The 15604-nt window shown below is 39.5% G+C and overlaps 1 protein-coding gene across 1 annotated transcript in view; it reads left to right on the plus strand.

Moving 5' to 3' along the window:
* The window catches only part of LOC142501612 (uncharacterized), a 34166-nt gene extending 18895 nt beyond the window's left edge, over window positions 1–15271 (plus strand). Inside the window, exons 4-9 of the mRNA XM_075611704.1 lie at window positions 5023–5118; window positions 5761–5903; window positions 9189–9456; window positions 10673–10851; window positions 12838–12896; window positions 13594–15271. Coding sequence (XP_075467819.1) covers window positions 5023–5118; window positions 5761–5903; window positions 9189–9456; window positions 10673–10851; window positions 12838–12896; window positions 13594–13744 — 896 coding nt within the window. The 3' untranslated portion in view covers window positions 13745–15271. The remainder of the gene's footprint in view (window positions 1–5022; window positions 5119–5760; window positions 5904–9188; window positions 9457–10672; window positions 10852–12837; window positions 12897–13593) is intronic.
* Window positions 15272–15604: the final 333 nt, after the last annotated feature.

The following is a 15604-nucleotide window of genomic DNA, read 5'->3' on the forward strand; positions in this document are numbered from 1 at the left end:
CCCCTCCCCTCTTCACACGCCATGCCCCCATCCCCTCCTCACACTCTATTTGCCCTCACACTCCATTCAGTCCTCCCCTACCCTCCTCACACTCCATTCCTCCTTCTCACACTCCATTCCCCCTCCCCTACTTATGCTGTATCCCCCAATTCCCTCCTTATACTTCATTCCTCTCTCACACTCCATTCCGCCTCCATTCCCCCCTCACACTCCATTCCTTCATCATGCTTTAAAGCAACACCCCACCCTGTCTGTATTATTAATCTCTGGTATGTTTAGAATAGCAAAAGTTGATTTGTTAATTGTGTGCTGTTAATTGCCCATCTTGTAACAGGCACATTTATTGTGGGGAGGGTCCTGTGACTGTTTGGATGTATAAATTTAATACCAGTTTAAGGGACGTCTTAGCATCTTAAGAGTGCTTTATTTTAAAGTGAACATGTTTAAGTGAAAATATATAGTTAGACTATAATTTGACTAGAGGTGGACTGGGGACTGGATCTTTCTGCAAACTCTTCTACACAAGGCAACAAACAGTGAGCTTATCTGACCACACTTATCCCATGCTTGTTAAAACAAAAAGACAGGGCGCACAACGCACATAGTGAAGCACAAATAAAAGATAATTTTACTAAAAGATTAAAGTTCTGCGTACATCAATATAATGAAAATCAAGCAGTGGATTACTGGGGTTACCACACGGAAGAAATGATCACAGCTCTCCACTGGAATGGACGCGAGGCACTGGATACCAAGACGACATCCAAGGCAGCACCATACTGTTTGTCAAGTATATTCTTGGCTGGTGCCTCCCGGTCCCCTGCCTCACTGCCTGTCGGTACGGGTGTTTACTATTGCTACCCTGCCTGCCCTGTGTGTTGTTCGCCGATACGCTCTCTCCCCCGCTCCATGCTCTCTCCCCCGCTCCATGTGAGAAGGAGAGTGTCGTGACGTCATCAGAAGGTGCACCACGGGTCTGAGCGGCGAGCTGTTGGAGCTGCATTGCTGTAGGACTGACGGAGGCTTCTGAGCCTCATAACGGGACTTTTACACGGGACTCTTCACCGGTCCCCAACATCTGGTTACCCTGACTGAAGGTCTCACGGAAGCTGCTGCCTTGGATGTCGTCTGCTGGTATCCAGTGCCTCGCGTCCGTTCCAGTGGAGAGCTGTGATCATTTCTTCCGTATGGTAACCCCACTAACCCACTGCTTGATTTTCATTATATTGATGTACGCAGAACCTTTAATCTTTTAGTAAAATTATCTTTTAATTGTGCTTCACTATGTGTGTTGTGCGCTCTGTCTTTTTGTTTTTTCTATACCCCTAGGGGTGTCGAGCCACCCCTCAAGAAAGGCTGCAGACGTCACATTAGTGTTATTTCCCACAAGGTCAATTTATTGTTTATTTAAACTTTCACACTGCACTGTTTCCATATACACTGTTTAATCATGTTTTAGCAGCGCACTTTCACCCTTTTGCCCATGCTTGTTAGCCTGCACTTTTAACCCCCCCCCCCCCCCCTGTACACTTTATTTACTGGAGCCTCTCCCAGCACTTGACTGCCCACAATTGCCTCTCCCAGCCCCCCAATAAATTCGTCTGCAAACCGTGAACAGACCCTAGCATTGCAAATGCAGCAAAACATTTTGTCAAGGAAAAGGCATACCTCTGCTGTTTAGTCTGCACACATTCACTTGGCTCACAACAGCTTCATGCAACGTAGGCTAGGTCCCCAGTGCAGCTGGGGGGCCGTGCGCGCGACTCTCACCAGCTCCTTACCTGTTTCCTGGCTGTCCCCAGTCCCTCCTCGCTCCCAGGATCCCTGCACACTGTGACGCGTCAGCCGGCAGGGGCTACAACCAGTTTGTGATCCTGAGCGGCGTCGCGTCACGTGGTGTGGCAGGGAGCCAATCAGAGCGGTGGGGGGGAGAGCGAGAGGTGGGAGGAGAAGTCTGCTGAGCTGTGTTTTGTGTGTGTGATCGGGGGCATGTTTTTTTTTTTAGTTTGGCTGGCGTCATGGCCCCGCCCCCTCATGGCCACGCTCCCCGCACCTCAGAATGCCGCCTGTAGACCGCAGATGGCGGTATAGCATTTTGCACGCTCCGCCACGTCGCAAGGCAGGCGCGTGCAGTGGGGTCTCAGCCTATCCTACCTCTGATAATGTTCCTGCCAGTTATCTCAACTTTCTTGTGGCCTCATGGAAATGTTACTCTCTCTATCCACTACAAACTCCCTCCTGGCCCACACCCAACATCATCATACAGTATACCCTGGATTACTAAAAAGCCTTGCACTCTCTACTGAATGTTGGTCGAGAACTCTGAAAACCAGCCCACCAACCACTAATCATTCTAAACATCACAAATGTACAACTTGCAAACTGCTCACATTTCTATTTACACTGTTACTCTCTTTAGCTGGGAATATTAAACTTAACCCAGGCCCTCCCTTTTCAGCTCTGTTCCCATACACCTGAGAATACCCCATTCAAATTCCGAAAAAGGTCCATCTGTCGTCCATATAAATATCCTGAGCCTGCTGCTCAAACTGGATGAACTAAGGGCATGGTGCCTTATGCATAAACCCAAAGCCATCATTCTCACAGAAACATGGCTAACCCCTAAAACTCACGATGCAAATATCGCCATTCAGGGATACTCCATTTCTAGGAAAGATAGGTCAAAGAGAGGAGAAGGGGTGTTATTTTATATTGCAGACACCTTACAATTTACGCTGCTAAATTGCCCCCCAAGCCCACCCTCTTTTGAAATCCTAGTTGGCAAAATCTGCCTCCCCTTTTCTAAGCCCATCTTGATTGCTGGCATCTACCGCCCCCCTAAAGCCCCTCTACAATCCCTGACTAATATCACCCAGTTTCTTAGCTTAATTTAATCTCTGAATGAAAAGAGTGAGCTGCTAGTTCTTAGAGATTTCAACAACATTTAGGCCAACCCTAAAAACAACAAAATCCAGATACAACTCAAGTCACTTAACCTAATGTTAATGTTTTTCAATAATAATAATATATGTTTAATTGTGTTTGCAAATATATGCCTCGAAAGACTTATTGTACAGAAGCACAACACTAAATATCACAGAATTCACAATCCATACTACATTTTATTAAGGGCAAGGGTACAAGATTATACCATTAACCCCTTTGATGCTACAGTGGACAGCAACACATTAGGGCCGTTCTATACTGTTTGCGGCCATGCGAACGTGCGTACACGTGCCGCATGCTTTTCGTGTGTATGCTGTGAGTAAAGGCACTGTGTGTGTTTGTGTGTGTGTGTATAGAGAGTGTGAATTATGTATTAAATAATATTTTTAAAATAAAAAAAATGTAATAAAAATATTTTTTATTTATTTAACTTTGACACACACACACACACACACACACACACACACACACACACACACACACACACACACACACACACACACACACACACACACACACACACACACACACACACACACACACACACATATTACAGCGCCGGTAGCGGCGCGAAATCATTAATTTCTTCATCTTCCTCGTCGGTCCGCTCCAAGCTTCCTGCCGTGCGCGCGTGCAGCACCATTATAGAATGGCTGACTCGCCTCAGCCAACTAAAACTGGCGCGCACGGCGTGGCGCACGCACGGCGTAGTGCGCGCACGCACTATAGAACCAGCCTTAGGCAGGACAATCCCGCAATGCCAATCAAAAATGTTAAGTGTACAAATGGCATTTATTTTCCTTTTTTCACCCTAGACACATCATGTGAAATCATTCAAAAGTTTTGTTTTGAAGAAATATTCATCTAAAACACTTTCTCTTGGGTTTATTAAAGATGGCCACCATTGTGATTTCTGAAAACGTCGAAATAATTTAGCTCTGATTATTACAACTGTAGAAATCTTGCTGAATTATTCAGTTAATATAGGAGCGTCTAGGGCATTAACAAGAGCACCATGTATTGTATAATCTATTTGTTATGTATTGTATTATAGTTGTTTTTGCAGCTAGGATTTCAGATTAACATCTGCTCATCTAAACCGTAATGGTGGGAAATGAGTTCTATCCCTGTGGGCTGTCAATATCTTGCATTTTCAGTATACATTTCTGCATTGGACTGTCCTATTTGTTACAATTGCAAAACTCAGTTAATCAAAAAACTGCTGTGAGTTTAAAAGTTTGTGTCATGAAAGCTTTTAACTGTAGATAAAAGACAACTGAGCTGTCTGTATGACTTTAAAGTGTTTTTGTTTCCTTTCAAATGAACAGACTTAAAGGAGACTCAAAGCTACTTAGGGCTTAATTTGGTTGGTGCAAGCAGTTAAAGCAAACACCCCAAGCAGAGCAAGTAAATAAATGCAAAAGGTGGCCCGGCATGGGGGGATAACTTGGCATTTAAAACAACTCTTTGAAGTGTTTTGGATCACTGCCCCTGAGACATTTAAGTGTGGAAATTCAATTAGTTTAGGGTTTTGACACCACTTTTGTGTTGTATTAAGATTGTAATCTAAGAAACCTCTTGGTGTAGCTTTGCCATCAATATACATGTTAGATCTGTCCCCTGCATGGGCCCTTAGGATATAAAAGTCTGGGTTGGAAATCTTGGCATATATCCAGTATCTTGCAAACAGGAGAAGTCATCAGACATGGAGCATCTTTCACTGGCCATTTTGATTCATCTCTGCAGTTTGCTATGCTTAATTTGTACAGTTTGTAAGTATTATTTAATGCATTAACAACTGTTTTTTTTAAATGCATGTCAAATAAGGCTATATTACATAGTTATATATACATATTTAACATAACCTTGTGTTTCCATTTGATTTGCTTATAAATCCCCAAACTATGTGTCTTGTTTACAATTGAGATTATCATAATCCCCAAATTACTAATTTCTGTCCAACACAAATCCTCAAGTATTTAAAACTGAATTTCAATTTTTTTATTTTATTACTAGTGATACTTAGTTGTTTATACAGAATGTACAAGGTTATGTCACCCAAATGCTCTCTTGTAGATGCTGGAGTGGTGAGCAGGCAGAATGACAGGAGGAATTTGTTTGCAGAGAGAGGCTGTTGTAAAAGGCAAAGCAATTTTGTTTACATTGGACAAGGTGGGTTAAAAAAAAATTTGTTTTCTAAAATGAGGAAAGATTTCCTTTTGACATTGAAAAATGCTGTAGTGCAGTAGAAAGCTTTACTACAAGAAAATAGTATTTTAAAGCAATGCAATAAAACTATCGTTTTATAGCTTTATGCCATGAGTGGTGAAGTAATTGAATTTAATCTGTAGTTTTTCAGATTTTGCAAGTAGATACTGTCTGTCTGTGTGTGTGTTTGTGTGTGTGTGTTATATATAATTTACTTGTATTTATTTTGTAAACATGCACCAGAATTGATATGTAGAATATTGATTTTTAGTCACTAATTGGTCTCATAGAGCTTTATTTTAAAGCATATATGTCAACTTCTGAGGGCAGAAATCAGTGGGATTTCTATGTATGTATATTTATGTTTTTATATCGCCCACACTGTTTGCATATCTTTACAAAATAAGCAATGCATGGCAGGAAATAATAATGCAAGTAGTGAAACAAACTTCATTTAAAAGGGAAACCTGGCCATATGGAGTTTTCAATGCATGATTCGACTGAAAGGTGAGCATCAGTTGAAGTCTATATAATTGACAATGCTCCAGATGAGTGAGACTCAAAGAAAAGATGACATCTGTTTATTGTGTGTGTATTATTTTACAGATATATCTGGCAGCCCAGTAAGTGTGGATGTTGGGCTGTGCAGGTCTCACTGTGGTGTCCCCCAAAGAATAAACTCTTACAGTTCTGGGTTCCCAGGACTTTCAAAGCATTCCTCTATGCTGGACTTCCTGAAAAATAAAAAGGTGGGTCAATGTTATTATCTTTAACTGTATTCACTGCTATAGGGAAGTTGTTCATCAAAGTGAAGCATAAACAATTATTCACACATCTCTATTTACCATGCAGTTTGTTTCCTATCACACTTCCCAGAATGTATGCACACGAGTTATATGACTCACTCCCACTAAATAAGCAGATCACAGCAGAAACTGGGGAAAACACCAACTTGCAGTTTTTAACTATGCTGACACTAACCTGATGTTTTGCTGTATAATTGATTGTCACAGAATAAGCAAACATTTTGTATGCAAAAGTGAGAATATCTCTTTGTTTCCCACTGTGAAGGTGTGACCTTTTTTTTATGTCTGTCTTTTATTTTTCTTTCTCTCTTGCCCATACATACTCCCGTTTCTTTGTACATACTACCCCTGTGCTCTTTTCCTTTCCTCCTGGAATTTTTCTTCCTTCCCATCTCTCCCCCTGACCTTTCACTCTATCTGCCCATGCACCTTCTTCCATCTCTCTCTTGCCTCATTCACAGATGCTATTTCCTACTCCCCCTTCTAATCCTGTGCCCTCTCCCAGAATATCTCAGCTGCCCTCTTCCTATCCCATGCTTGCTCTTGTACCTCCTTTCATTCTCTTCCCCTGTGCCACTCACTATTATTCTCCCTTTCTACCCTCTCCTGGCTATATATGTATTTCTACTATCCTGTGCTAACTCTCTTTCTCTGCCCCACTCTAAAACCCCCTCTGGGAATGCACAGTCCCCTGATACAACCACAAGCCACAGGAGAATTCCCAAGAACACTGGGCAGTTGCCCTCTTAAAATGATGTGTTCATCTCTATTCAACATACATGTTCATCATGGGTATTGTTTGTAAATCCGCTTTGGAGACCACATAACATCTGGAGAACATTGTTTCTTGTAGTGTTTATAGAAAATAAAAGTTGCTCCAGCTTTTTTTTCCTCCAGGACCAATAAGATTATTCATATTAATTGCTTGTGAAGTATGAAACTTAGCCTGTGCCACAGGGAAGCAAAGATCGTTGTATTGGCTGTCAATCAAATATTCATACAAGGTGCATTGCTTTCATAGTCTGTACAGCATCCAATAGGCAAATCAAAGACAGAAAAAGCTTCATCAAATTGAAAAAACGAAAAGTAAAGAAGTCCGCCTGGTGCTGGCGCTGTCCCATGTATGTAGTGTAAACTGAAATTCCCGTGCAGCCGTCAGCAGGAGTGCTCCAAAATCTCCTGTATAGTGAGCCCGCCTGGGGGAGCTCACAAAGTGACACAAAGACAAAAGATAGAAAGTGCACTGATATTCAGTATGAATGTGATATGTATTAAAAGAAAGTCCAACAATAGGACTACATAGTACAAAAAAGAAAAATATGACAATAATACAAAATACAACTTACAACAAGCTAAAAACGGGTGCAAGTGAGGCCCGGGAGTCCTCACTTAGCAGTCGATGGAGTAGATGTTTGAGGTCTGGACCCGCAGTCTCCATCAGCTATGCTGACTAGCTCTCTCCAACCGATCCGTAGCTCCACCAATGGCAACTCACGTAACAGTCCCTCGTGACCTCTACGCGCTTCGCACTGCGTGCTTCGTCAGGAGGCTGTTACGTGAGTTGCCGTTTGTGCAGCTATGGATCAAGGTAGTGAGCATAGCTGACGGAGCCTGGGGTTCCGGACCTCTCACATCTACTCCATTGGCTGCCATACCGGATCACCCGGTCCTCACTCACACCCGTTTTTAACTTGTTGTAAGTTGTATTTTGGTATTTTGTATTGTAATATTTTTCTTTTTTGTTCTGTGTAGACCTCTTGTGGGACTTTCTTTTAATACATATCACATTCATACTGAATCTCAGTTGGCTTTCTATCTTTTATCAAATTGGAAAAACATAAACATTAATGAAAATAAATGCGTAATATGAATATTGAATTAAGATTTTGAACCATGATAACCTATTAAATTCAGCTGATGGAACGTAATCTTACATTTATCTCTCCTTGATTTACTTTCATTATAACATGGTAACAAATTAAAAACAGATTTAAATTGTTATATATCCTAGTTTTTTTTAAACAAGATAATATTTCAACATCATTCTATGAAGTTTTTTTTTTTATTTCCCCTCATTTTTCCATTTACATCTATATCGCTTACCCTTGTATTTAGTTTAACTAATGTGTTCTCGTGTTCCAACATCAGTACTATATTAAAATTTATATTAAGGAATCATGCACGTAGTTTTTTATATACATGAAAAACATACCTGTGAAGATGAAAGCTCTATTCACACTAGTAAATTTATGAAGCACTCTTGTTGGCCAATGAAAAATATATCACAACCCTTAATTAATCTATACTTATAATACTACTACTACTAATAATAATAACTTTATTTGTATAGCTCTTTTCTCCCAATGGGACTAAAAACACTTCACAATTATAAAAAGGAATAAAGAAGAAAACATTTAAGGTGATAAGAGACCAGACAAAAGGAAATAAACAATACAAGATGGGACGGTACTGTAGCTATTAAATGCCAGAGAGGTTGTGGTTCATTAATTAAATGCCTGGGTAAACAGGTAGGTCTTGAGGCTGTTTTTATTGATTTCCACAGAAGGGGCCTTGTGAACTGTATGAGATAGACTGTTTCAATGAGTGGGAGCAGTGTGGCTAAAAGCTCGGGCCCCAAAGGCTATTAATACATTGCACTATAAATTTCTGGGCAAGCTACCCGTCTATTTGAACAAGCTCCTCACCCCTACCACATGCAGCACTTATCTGAGATCTGACTCCAAAAGACTGTTCATGGTCCCAAGGTTCAACAAAGTATCCGTCCGCTCCTCTTTCTCTTACCGTGCACCCCAAAACTGGAACAGTCTACCGGAGACTCTCACTTCCGCCAACCGTCTAAGTTCTTTCAAAACTAAAGCTGTCTCACATTTTAATCTGGTCTGTAACTGTTACATACGCCTATAATATATTATCTTTAACTGTGCATGCAATGTCTTGTATATAATGTATAAACCTGTCCACTTATGTAACTGTATTTGTAACCATGTATTATTTGTCATCATAACTCTGTGCTCAGGACATACTTGAAAACGAGAGGTAACTCTGTATCACTTCCTGGTAAAACATTTTTATAAATAAATAAATTGGTGCATTAAAAAGTGTCACCACCAACCTATACCTCTACATGACCAATTAATCTATAGCTCTACATTGTGTCCATAGTACACTTTATAATGTTGTTGACTTATTTTATCAATCTTCTTACAGTTGCGAGAGAGGGTGCCAGACCCGCCTCTTACATCTGGATCTGAGCCCTCATGCCCCCTGGAGTCCAGCTGCCAACCCACTAAAGTTGGACTGGAGAGGGTGTTGCTCTTCCAAGGAATTCAGGAAGTGGAAGTGATAGAGGACTGTCAGTGCAACCCGACCCCAGAAGAGTGCATTCGAATGCCATTTCTGAAAACCTTCTTTCCAGACACCCCCTTTGAATCCACAGTGGATGTTGGAAAATGCTCTAGTCCCATAGCTACTACAGGTATACACAGTCTCCAATGCACACTGAACGCCTTTACTGTAGAGCAGTGCCTTGCTAGCCCCTCTGGCACAAAATGAATGAAGGCAATATAGTGAAAGGCAGGTAACACTGTCTACCATTTGGAATAATTGTTTCCTAAAGTGTCAAAATGGAAGCTCCTTATGGAGTCACTCCAGGTGGCTCAAATTGAGTAGAGTAGGGTATATCATGATATATATCAAATAATAATGTAATTTTTTTTGCTGCTCCCACTGTATAGAGACTATGCTGTGAACGATTTTCTCATAAGATATATTTAAAATATGCAAATACATCCAAATACAGATGTAAAGTAATTTGTGCTGGGCCTCTTAAAAAATGTCTGGCATTTGGAATTTTCGAAGAAATGTGTCACAAGTGAGCCCGAGCTGTGGAATTACTGTTACCATATTTGAGTAGCTCCTCGCAAACATTATCTATTGTACACATGATATTTGTGCAAGAGCTTTGTGGTAGAAAGCTCAAGTAGGCTAACATTTGCAAAGCTATTAAAGAGATCTTAAATTACAAACGTGTTACTAACCATGTCGCTGGCAGAGCACCTACAAAGCATTGCTGGCTCCATTGGCAGTGAAGGGGTCAAACTGTTAGATGCTTTCACTTTATTTCAGCTCCAATGTATGATGACAAGTTTGGTCATACGATGAAAACAGTAGTGATTGCACTTAAACAGTTTTATCTTACTGAGGAAGGATATTATTTATATGCTACAATGGCACAAAAATTCCCATTATTTCTGAAAACTGTTAGTTATAAATAGCAACATTTTAAAGCTTCAGACAATACAGTAATACTATAAAGATGTTACAGAACCTATTATATATGTAAATCACATTTGGACTAATTTGTAATGTAGCAAAATCGAGACGTCGCCTATTTTGAATCTTTTTACAGTATGGGGGTTTATTTTATGTGTGTCGAAGAGACTGATCAGGCTGTTTTCAACTGAAATTCCCCATTGAATTTTTGGAATTTCGGCCCAAAACATCCCAAACGTCTGCTTCGCACATATAGGATGAGCCCCATAATGTTGATTTTATAACTGGATCAACAGAGAATGGTGTTTAACATGCTGATCTGGCAGCAAAGGGCTTAATGTTACTATAAAGTCGAATTAATACGGAAAAAATAAAATACAAAGTTAGTCATTAGTTTATGGTATGCTGTTTGTTTACAGGGCTCCACTGTTCCCCCACTAAGTTTGACACAGTGGTTGTTGGTAGTCCAAATGGAGCAGAAGTTGTGCAAACTGTGGAAAATTGTGAAATGAAGGAAACTTGTTACAGAGTCAGCTACCTGGAATATTACTATGAAATTGTATACAATTCCAATGGCATCAAAGAGGAGAGACTTAAGGTAAGTTCAGCCACATATATATATACAAGCTTAATTGACTTTTATATTCTGGTTATGTGTCTCCTTTTGAAATCATTGCAATAGTTTTCTGTTTTGGAGGAAGACATTTTTTTAATTTAATTATTGTGAACTCGGGGATGGGGGGGGGGGGGAATTGCTGCTTTAATTGGCAAAATCAATCAAATTAAATTAGGAAATAACCCTTAATGTGGATAAGGATTTATTTGGTATATTTTGTTATGTAAAACTGCCCCATTAAACCATGTACAGTAAGGCAATTAAGAGCGGTCCCTCTTAGATGTATTTTATGTGTACCACTTCAAATATTTAAGGCCACTTGTAAAATAGCTGCCATTCTCCTTCCATAGAAGTAATAGGGGTGAGGCTTGTGTGATTACATACTTATTTAATGATTTTTAATGTGGGGTAAAAAGAAAAACAAGAAATTTCTTTAAAGTGTTCAAATATTTTACATATTTCTAAAAATAATTTCACTGTAAGTAGGCATGTTAGGGGCAGTCCATATTGGCAGATAAAAAACATCACACTCGACACAACTTGCTTCCTTTAAAATGATTTAATCGCCCTAAAAGTTGAAACTTCACTTATTTATGTTCTATGAGAAATAAATGATTGTAATTCTGTAATGACTGTAATTTTACTAGCATCTTTCAATTGTTGTCCTTAAACTTTGTTTTGAGTCTGCTTATCACCAGAAGATTAGTATCACCCAAAGAAAGGTAGTCACACTTAATAGAAGACAGTATTGCTCATTGGAATGTAGTCTAAACATTTCAAAGCCAGTCTTAGGCATGTTCTATAGTGCCGGGCGCGTGCTATGCTGTGCGCACGCGCGGATTTTTACAAGGGCCGCGCGCGCGGCAGGGAGAGGGGAGCCGACAGACAGCGGCGAAGATGAGGAAAATAATCTTTTTGCGCCGCTGCCTGCGTGTGCGTGTGCGTGTGCGTGTGCGTGTGTGTGTGTGTGTGTCAATAATTGCAGAACTAAAAAAAAAATATTTATTAAACTTTTTTTTTTTTCTTTAAAAAATCTTATTTAGGACTTCCTTTCACTCACTTCCATGCACACACACACACACACACACACACACACACACACACACACACACACACACACACACACCCCTGTGGCTCTATAGACAGGAAAAGCATGCGGCATGTGCACGCGCGTTCGCATAGGAACGCACGGCCGCATGCTGTATATAACAGCCCTAAGGCGTGTAATATAGTCCTCGCTGCGAGCGCGCAGCCAGCGTTGCATGTGGCGTGCGCGTTTAGTTGCTAGGGTGCAAGCGGTGACGCACGCAGGTGTTAGGCCATGCTGTGATTGGTTCGCCATGTGGCAGCAGCGCGAAAATACAATTTTGTGCGTGCGCACGTCCAAAGTATTGCAACTGCAGGCTCAAACCCTACACTTATAATTGACGCGCGCGCGTGCACGGTAGCGCATGCGCGAGGACTATATTACACGCCTTACCCACTAGATATGCAGTCTCAACTAGATAGAAAGTGAGACTGAATTGGGAAGCAAATGTATTCAATGTAAGGCAGTCTCGTGTAATATTATAATCTGTGGCCTTATAGGCTTTAATTAAATTAAAATATTTTCTATGAATGTCCTCACTGCCAGATTGGCAAAATACAATAATGTGAAAGCACTCAGCATGAAACAACAAAGTGTGAAACCATTTTTTATCAGTTGTTTCACAATTTCAAATACGCTTTTCCAAACCAGCAAGCTGCTTACATCTGCTACATTCATGGGGTTAAACTACAAATGTTGTGCACCAGGAACCCCCACTTAGTTGGTGACTCAGATGTGTGTAAGGAGTAGCTTGAAGAAAAGCAAAGTATTTCAAATGCAGAGTAGTTTATCCTAAGCCAGTGGCTTTTGTGCTTTTTCTTCTGAATTGTCAGTAGGGTATGGGATGTGCTTTTCATTTCTTTGTTTTGTAAATCTTCCAGGAAATTGATGTGGGAAGGTGCTTGGGAGGCTGTTCATCAGGAAATCACTGTCTTCTCAAGTAAGCACAGCTGCTTCCGCATCCCCTCCCCTTATTCTGATTTACGTTAGCACTTCTGTATAATACACATACATGCTCCCTTTTAATCAGCGAGAATGTTAAACTTATCCCAATATAAGTTAACGGAAGATGATGATATCTTCCATATTATCACAGGTCGGTGTGATAATGTGGAATTCCTGCAGTACAGTAAAACAAATTACCCAGGGAGGAAATGCCCTATACTGCAGCCTTGATTACTGTAAACAACGCATCATTTTTGCCTCATGTATGTCTTTAAATTGGATGAATTGTATATTCCATGTTTTTACTGGGTTTTTCAAAGGGAGAATTTGTAGCCTATGTATAGCTATTAAACATATCTTTAACTATGACACACGTTACAAATGCTAGACAAGACACTTTATTGCAAATCAAATGTATGTTACAAAGTGGGAGAGAGGATTTAAGGCAGTAATTCCAACTATTTAACTAAAAAATACAGTTATTTTCCATTTCCAAGCTATAGAGCCTCTCTCCAACATAAACATGGTTCAAGTGATTAATTAAAATTGTTACCAATAACGTTTTGAAATATAAATAATTTCTATTGAAAGTGAAGGCAAAAAAGAATATTGCAATTGTATTTTTTTAGGAAAGTAAGAAGGGTTATGCTTGGAGTATTACATTATAACTAATTACCTTTTTATCTTAATAGAGATTCTCGTAACAAGGATCACTGCTTAGTTTGGGCAGAAGGTTCAAGTAACGGATGTGTCCCCCAGGAATACGAGACACACACATTCAGGAGCAGGAATGGACACATACGCTCCATATTTGCCATCAAGATCTGCAAATGCCAGACATAAAACTGTGACCTGTTAGATTATTCTAACGTACTGATCTAGAGATTAAACAAGCTGTCAACTCAAAATCTAACTGCAATATGAAATTGCTTTGATTTAGGACTGTCACATATGCTATTGAGTTGTAAATGGTCAGTTTCCTTTTAGTTGAAATAAGTCTTCACTGTACTACTGTTAAACCCCTTCAGGCCAAATGGGTCTGGAATGCAATGTAAGCCCACCTGACACTTAATGGGTTAATAAAGTACCATAATGATAACCAGATAATTGGCTGCAATAAAAAGACAGAGGGGTTGTTTATCAAATTTGTCAAGGTGTTAAAAGAATGCAGAGAACTGCATCAGGCCTTTTCTATTTTAATAAATCTAGTGCACTCTCTGCCTCCGTTTTGCAACCAGGAGACTGATGGCAAAAAGTGATGTCACTGACTTGTTTCTATGCATGATAAACTGAGAAACGCCCTGACATACGCAATATTGTGAATATTAAGGGTCTAAGCCCTCACCCCTCCTCAACATGCTGTGACCTGTCATATCCTTGCTAATGAAGATATTATATCTTTCCTAGCAATAGTTTGAATGAGGCGTAAAGCTTCCTTAGAAAGGAGAAGATTGCTTCATGGTATCTTGTATAGGGGCCTAGATGGTATATTCATACTAAACCCAAAGTGTTAGCGCAAGGATTACTTTGATTTTACTTAATCTGGTTCCCAGCATTAAATTCACGCTTAAATATAAAAATGATTTGTAATTTTAGCAGAATGGATAATGTTAAATGTATACTCCCCTTAATCATCAAAGTATTCACGTCACGGACATTATGGGGGTTTACTTATCAAAGTTTGCTGGCTGCAAAACTGGGGCAAAGAAACCGCCCCAGATGTATCCAGGAAAAATGTTCCCATTGAGATTTTGGAGATTTTCTTCTTTGTTCCATCTGATTCAGCGTGGGGGGTTTTGCTCAAGTTTTGCAGTTAGTAGACTTTGATATATAATACCCAAAGAGTTCTTGGTACTAATGTTATGCTTAGTTAATAAATACTAAAGTGTTAATCATGAAGGTATTTGTTACGGTCTCTCAGCTGCAGAACTATAAACCAGAAGATGGAGTATCAAAAAGAAAAAAAAAATCCAATTTTGGTTTGTTTTGCTAATTGCACCAGTTATACAGCGAGGAGACTTGTACATTTTATCGTACTTGTTCCCAAAGCCTTTGATAAAGTTAATCATAAAGACCAACGTACATGTAACTTAAGCATTATGAAAATCTATCGAAGCGCTTTTTCCCAGGCAAACGTTGCTTTGGACACAGGAAGTTGGATTTTGTACGTGTTCTGTTCTTGTAGAATATTTTAATCAATTTCTAAGAAAATTTTTATTTTTCTATAGGTTGTAAAATGTGGTTGTATATTGTCCTATTAAAGAGTAGGAGTTGTACATTTGTATATGAGATTGTATATTTTACATTTGGATTCAGATAGGTAGATATATCTGAACTGATTTACAAAACATGTACAGTATAGGTGTAGTGGAGCATTGTGTAAATAAAATGTATGTTTAAAAAAAAAAAAAAAACGTCTTTTTGTGCAATTTATGATTTTTAAAGGGATGTCCCACTTTGGCAGCATATAAGGAAACTGCAATACATTGAAATCCCTCAGCAATATAATACGTTCTTAACTTTTTTTAATGGCTGTGTCATAATTTGGGATTCATTTAATTTATTAGCTTAGAGAATTTTACATAGTTACATAGTAGATGAGGTTGAAAAAAGGCATACATCCATCAAGTTCAACCTACGCTAAATTTAGACGACACTTTATCCTATATCCGTACTTACAGTATATTGATCCAGAGGAAGGCA

Source organism: Ascaphus truei, chromosome 8 (assembly GCF_040206685.1).
Source record: "Ascaphus truei isolate aAscTru1 chromosome 8, aAscTru1.hap1, whole genome shotgun sequence".
NCBI classification, from domain to species: Eukaryota; Metazoa; Chordata; class Amphibia; order Anura; family Ascaphidae; genus Ascaphus; species Ascaphus truei.